This window comes from Aplysia californica, unplaced genomic scaffold (genome assembly GCF_000002075.1).
Source record: "Aplysia californica isolate F4 #8 unplaced genomic scaffold, AplCal3.0 scaffold00075, whole genome shotgun sequence".
Lineage (NCBI taxonomy): Eukaryota > Metazoa > Mollusca > Gastropoda > Aplysiida > Aplysiidae > Aplysia > Aplysia californica.
In genome coordinates this window covers 159326-166427 of record NW_004797345.1, presented here as the reverse complement: position 1 = coordinate 166427, position 7102 = coordinate 159326, and the positions used below count along the sequence as shown (strand labels likewise).

General features: G+C 40.8%; 1 protein-coding gene across 1 annotated transcript in view; it reads right to left on the bottom strand.

The window, feature by feature from the left end:
- Positions 1-1518: 1518 nt before the first annotated feature.
- The window catches only part of LOC101851253 (solute carrier organic anion transporter family member 4C1), a gene marked incomplete in the record, with an annotated part of 31826 nt that continues 26242 nt past the window's right edge, over positions 1519-7102 (bottom strand). Inside the window, 3 exon segments of the mRNA XM_035968674.1 lie at positions 1519-2239; positions 2997-3216; positions 5453-5624. Coding sequence (XP_035824567.1) covers positions 3018-3216; positions 5453-5624 — 371 coding nt within the window.

Genomic DNA, 7102 nt, shown 5'->3' with positions numbered 1-7102 from the left:
AACTACTGGTGGCCCACAAAAGGCTTCACTATGCTCAATGTTAAGATAGCCAGTAGGTGAAATAATAATAATAGATAGCATTTGTATAGCGCAAATCCTCGCTCAACAGCAAGCTCTATGCGCTTTACAATCTATACTATTACCCTTGCAGACCTGAGAGCATTCTGAAACAACTTAAACTTCTTGGGAGGCATACAGTGAAAACAGCCATTTAAAGGCGCTAAATCACTAACATACTGACAAAATCTTTCATGGTCTACGGCCGGGTACCCATTCCCATCTGGGTCAAGTGAAAAAAATTTGTGTAAAGTGCTTTTCCCAAGGACATAACGCTGGACCCGCCGCTCGAACCCCCTAACCCGCAACTTCATTATTACAAGTCCGGCAGCCAAAATCAGCAGACCACCGACGCCACGACAAAAAAAAAAAATCACGCAAAAATCTAAAAGACCTGCTGGGAGCTAAAATAAGTCAAACTGATTCGATATGGCAGTGGAGATTTTCTAATTAAACATTGCCAAAACATGGGCACCATATATTCCTCAACAATGATAATAATAATAATAAAAATCATAACCATAAATCATAATGACAATACTAATATGAGGAGCAACAAGAACTGAGACTGCCATCACATCAACAGTTTTGTATGTACAAATTTCTACATCTTTTGGAGATTATATATATACATACACACACACACACATTCCCACACATACATACAGGCGAGCCTGCTCTAAAGGTCACCTGCATAAGACAATCATTTCCCACTTCTCCCCTTGCATTTTTTAAAAACTGTTATAATACCACTGTGGAAGGCGGACACCTTTCTCCTTGACCACGGCTTGCTGTCTTAGACAGTTTTGACAGTGTGTGTGAGTGTGTGTGTGTGTGTGTGTGTGTGTGTGTGTGTGTGTGTGTGTGTGTGTGTGTGTGTGTGTGTGTGTGTGTGTGTGTGTGTGTGTGTGTATGTGTATGTGTGTATTATGCACACACATACATACATATATATAAAATTATACATCATGGTAAATCAGTAGTACGGATAGTTGGAAGAGTATACTTCATAAACTGATTAGCTACTACCGGTGTAAGGTAGTTACATTATATAAACAGAGTAAACAATACAAAAGATATGGGAGTGAGGTGATATTTCACGGAGAGTCAGGTAATCTCGTTGGGTCTGCTGCTACATAAACATCTACAGCCTCCAAACCGACATGGGCTGCTATTGTCGTAATTGCACACCAAATATCAGAACAAGGGTTGTTGTTTTTAAAAACACACAACCAAAAAAAATTTAAAATTTGAGTGCACAAACACAGAGCAAGAACTTTGAACTCTTTGATCACCATGCATTATTCAAATTTGATCATGTGACTTCAGATCTTGCGACAACAGGAAGTAGCAGCAGCCTAACCCCCCTGTTGGTCACAAGTTCCCGCAGCTGGGGGGTGGGCGCTAGACAATGACAAAGATATGAAAAGGGATTTTTTTTTTTTTGACATTTTTTAAAAATCGTCAATCTGGAGTCCCTCATATCCGCTTGTCGCAGACAGCACTGTTCACAGACTTGTGACTTGTGCTGTAGAAAATTGCCCAAACGTGGGGGAAGAAACTGTAACCAATCACACACGCCAAACCCCCCCAAAAAAACAACAACAAAAAACAACCCAAATCAATCAACAGGTCCTTGTTTTTAAAGAGCCGGCCGCTGCAAACCTGAAATAGCTTCAGTAAATGTTCCAGGCAGGAGAGCCAGAGCCAGCCAGATCATGATGGTGTTGGGAGGGGGGGGGGGGGCAGTCGTGATCAATAAATGTGCATTAAAAACAACGGAAAACAAGAGCCAAATCCCCATTCCTATTGCACACAGACTGCTTCTTCAGTTCTACAAATCCTTGGGAAAACAGTCCATCCATGATGCACGCTGAACCACAGTGCTAAAAAAGCAACAACAACAAAAAACTCCAATGAACCACTAGCCTTTCCTCATCGATTCTGCTTCTCCGCACCAGTCGACAACATCTTTTGTCAAGCTAGCCATGACCAAACTATGACATGTTTATGCTCCTTCTGGAGGATATATCTATCCGCATGTAACAAGACAACAACAAAAAAAGATACCGCACAAAACGATTTGACGATACTAAATGCGATGAGTCACTGACACAGAAACACTCGTCCGTCACATCCCAAAGATGTCAGAAAAAAACTGGTTCCTCAGGACTGCAGAATTCTGGGAATAAAAAAAGATCATAGTATCAATGTGTTAGAAAAATCAAAACAAAATAATCTTATGAATAAATGAATAAATTTCTATGTTTTTATGTTGTTGTTTGGGGGGGGGGGGTGTATGAATTTTACTGCAGTTGCAACACGACTAGGTCATACTTATTTTAAAAAGCAGAGATGAATGAGGATACATCTGGACAGAGTACTGGATAGGTCCTGCTCCATCATAACAGATGACAATGTTTCTGAAGCATTGTCCTACATTTTATGTCCAGAAGTGACAGCAAATGGTGAAATGGTGAAATTGTATGGGTTAAACGCCCCTATCAACACCATGAGGCTATTTAAGAGGCAGGACCTCCGAGTTTAACGTCCATCTCTGAAACGACCAAGCCAAATGGACAAGTCGAAGTGAGCTGAGGCTCGATCCCCCAAACCCGCAATCTCACAACAGAGTCCAGTAGCCTAACCAGTAGGCTACCAAAGTGACAGCATATGTGTCTCGTTAGACTAATGCTTGCCAAAAAACTCCTCCACTGGTTGCAAAAAAGGAGACAAAGGATCAAGTAAATAACAGATTTTAAAAAAAAGAGAGTATGGAAAAAGTAACTCATTGCAGAAACAACAACAAAAAAGGAGAGAGAGAGAGAGTAAAAGGTAACTCAGCGTTAAATAATTTATTTTTTTTAAAGAGAAACAGTAAACTCGCTGTAGAAAATTACTACTTGAACCACCGCTCCCATCACAAACAACTTACTCACATTATGTGATCACACCTGTCATTAGGGGGCAAATCGGACCAGAGTACGAGATGAGCCGTCGTCCTCCACGGAAAAATCTGGCTCCTCGTCGTCACCCGCGGCAGAGTGGCCGTCTCCATAGGGCATGCAGTGGCCTGCCACGTTGCCCATTTCCTGCTGGGGCGAGGCCACCTGCTCTACCACGGGAGGTTTGGGTGGCTGGTAGAACTTGAGGGCCAGGCTGAGGGGGGACAGATTGGTTGACCCAGTAATTACTTGACGGAACCGTCAACTTGTTTTGGTAAGAGTTTTTTTTTGGGGGGGGGGGTTATTTAATAGAGGGTTTTACAGCACTCGCAACTGCATAAGGTCATATGAGCACCAAGGGGTGGGTGTCAACAGAGAAGTCTTTACAGGGAATAAGACTTAGACTGCTCACCTCTCTAGCTTCAACAGCACAAGGTCTGCTTCGACTATCAAGGCACCCCAAAATAGCAGGTCACAAGAGAGTGACAAACATACAAAAGAAGTAGAGGAAAATGACAATAGTAAGGATCAGGAAAGAAAAAGCAGCAGTTCCCTGTTGTAGATCAGGCACAGTTATGAGCGTGACATGAGTCAGCCCATTTACAATTCTACTATGCTTGAACGAGAAATGTCCCCCCTTTGGAAATGGCCTAAAGACACTACAGTCAGTGGCACTGCCCAGGGGGTTGAGCAATTACTTGACGGAACTGTTAACTTGTTTTGGTAAGAGATTTGCCGCACTGGCAACATAATTAGGTCATATAATATAAGTGCTGAAGATTGAAGGTGTTACAAGAGAGAAACAAACAGAAAAAAGGAGGAGGGGAGACATGGACGACAGATGTTTGAATGGAAAGAAAGAGTAAACCACACTAGAGCACCCGCAAACCACCCACAGTTGACATTGTTATTATTCGACAGAACTGTCAACTTAGGTCGTGTAAGCTTCAAAAATAGATTTACTGTCATCCAATAACTATTCGTTTGTGCACATCCGTGAATATAAGTGTGTGTGTGTGTGTGTGTGTGCATGCATGTGTGCATGTGAGCGTGTGTGTGTGTGTATGCGAGTGTGTGTAAGTGTCCTGAGAATGTGTGCGTGTGTGTGTGAGTGTGTTGATGTACCAGTATGCACATGTGTAGTTACTACACTGCAGCAAATTTCTCTTTGTGAAGATCAATAAGATGTTATGAAATCTTATCTTATCCACCTCACTGATTAAAGGAACAAACAGACCTTTTTAACAAATCCTCAGGAAGTATGTTAGAGACTTTTACTTATTCACAATTTTCTAGCACTGATGTTTGAGGCTTGCTGATAAAATTAGTTACTTCTCAAATTTTAGCCCTCCTATAGAAATGGATATGTCAAACTTGTAGCTGAAGTTTGTGCAATTTATAAGTATGAAAATAATAAGAAGACAGTTTAGACGAAAAAATGGCGTCAATTGAAAATCTACAAATTTGACTCCGTTATTGATTTTTGGCCGATATCAAAATCAAATGGATTGAGAGAAGTTACTCATTTGTCAGAGCACCTCATATGTGTTTAACGTTTGACCTCATCAATTCCTTTTATAAAATCAAGGATCTCCCTGGGTTCAATACTGTCAAAGAGAGTTTTAATTAATACCCTTACATTTAAAATATTTCGTACATGCATCAGTAATTTTGTCACATTCCCCCAGAATGTGCAAAAAAATTTTGTTTTCCCTCCTTGAAAGTGTGAAATCCTACACTTATAAATGTGTTTTTGTTTGTCAGTCTCGTTTTTTTCTCCAGCATTAAAATGACTGTTACTGATCATTTACATTAACTCAAAAAGTTACATTTCTTTTGCTGAAAGCATCATCTCCCTGTTATTGCTGCCTTTGGTTTAGCAGTAAGGCTCGTGGCCATTGCATGCAGAAAATTCGAGTTTGATTCTAGATTAGGGAAGCTTTGTATCAAATAATGATAATAAAAATACACAGGTGCAAGTTCAAAGACATTCAAACACCTGAAGAAGTAGGGTGGGAATTTTCAAAAACCTGAAGAAGTAGGGTGGGAATTTTCAAAAACCTGAAAGTCATCGTACAGAAAGATAACAGGAATAGCTTTGAGCCTCAGGGCAGGTTAATAGTACAGGTGGTTTATCCCCAAAGAGCGGATGGGGGGCTTTTTCAGGACTACTCACCTGCTTCAAGACCACCGTTTTGCATGTTTCGTAGTCGCTAGTTTTTAATACACGTACAAGTCAGAAAAAAATTAAGGACTTGAAAATTTGTTTGATAGGTGCACCTTTTGCTACGAGTGTGTGTGTGTGTGTGTGTTTGCCATGTGTGCACTAGACAGTATATATTCAAAACTCAAAACACAAAACCCCAATATTTTTTTTTTATTCAATCAAGACCCAAATATGATCACAACTCAAACACAAACGAGGCTCAACAGCAATATTTTGGACTCACCAGCAAAAGAGTATGGAGAGTCCCTTGCAGGTGACGATGAAGAGGTAGATGCAGATGACCAGAGTGTCGTGATCATAGAGCCAGCAGGAGAGACGCTGACCACATCGCTCTCGCCACGTGTCGCAGTTCAGGTCAAGCAACTTACCCACCAGGATGGGACCCACAAATGAACCTGGAAGATGAAATTTTTTTTCAAAACCTGGCCTCAGAGACTATTTCTTTTTCCCCTCATCTGCCTTTACCTGTCAATCTAGTGAGAAAAAGCTGATTTTTTTGATTTTTTAAATCTTATTAGTAAGGTTTTACGGCGCTCGCAACTGCATAAGGTCATATGAGTGCCAAGGGGTCAAGGTCAACAGAGAAAGCCAAACGGGGAATCAGGCTTACTCTGCTCACCTCTCTAGCATCAACAGCACAAAGTCTGCTTCGACTATCAAAACACCCTGGAAATAACAGTTCACAAGAAAGTGACAAACATACAAAAGGAGGTAAAGGAAAATGGGGATAGTGAGGATGAGGAAAGAAAAAGCAGCAGTTCCCCCTATGTTGTGTCAGGACAGTATGAGCATGACATTGATAAATCTGCCCATTTACAATTCTACTGTGCATATGAAAACGTTAATATCCCCCCTTTTGGGAAAGGCCTAAAGACACTTCAGTGAGTAGCACTGCCTTGGTGGGGGATCAATCTGCTTTCTGCCTCCCTTCCAACATTTCTGCAGGCATGCTACAGCCGATTTTTTAGCAGACCTCCATCATCGATGCTTTGTTTTGGTCAAGTTCCCCCAACAAGGTAGAGCAACAAGAATAATAATAACAATAATAATAATAGATTACATTTATACAGTGCTCTATCCCATACGAGTATATGGCTGCTTTTAAGCACAAGGGGGCTATCCGAAAAATGCTGTTTTGAGAAAATCGAAGGTTTTTGCCCCTTGTTCAGTTTCTTTAAAAGACAATGACAGTTTTCTCTGTAACCAAACAAATATACAAACCAATGAAACCAAACTTCTCCTATTGGTAGGGCAATGCCCACTTTTGGTGTAGGCCAAGATTTCTGGAAACCCCTGAAATCTGGGTTAGCCCACTTGTCCTTAAGAGTGACCATATGCTCAGAGCCCTTTACATCAATCACACGATCACTGAGTGCTTCACACAGGATAAAATATTTCACAGTAACAAGAAAAACCAGTTCAACCACATAAAAAAGAACTTTTCACAACCATATATTAATTATATACACTTAAGGACAGCAGTAAAAATTAAAAACATAACAGCACTTACTAACACACTATAACTAAGAATTAAACAAATGAGTCTTGAGCAACCACTTAAACGTATTAAGATTTGTTATTTCTCTGAGATACAGTCAAGTCTGCATACACCCAACACAAGTTAATCAGAAAACAGTACGTTTACGTAAACCGATCACGACTAACCCGTAAACACTGGTAAACCAAACGAAAATAAATGGAATCCTCCAATGTTTCTCTTTGCTATTTGAGCACTGTCTATAAGCTGAAAACACAACTAAACTTAATGGACTCGGGAAGTCCCACAAAATTTGGTGAAAATGGTGGTATGGGTTCAACGCCCCACCTGCCCCTCTGACCTTTCCACAATCGACCACCCCTTCCAACACCCCCC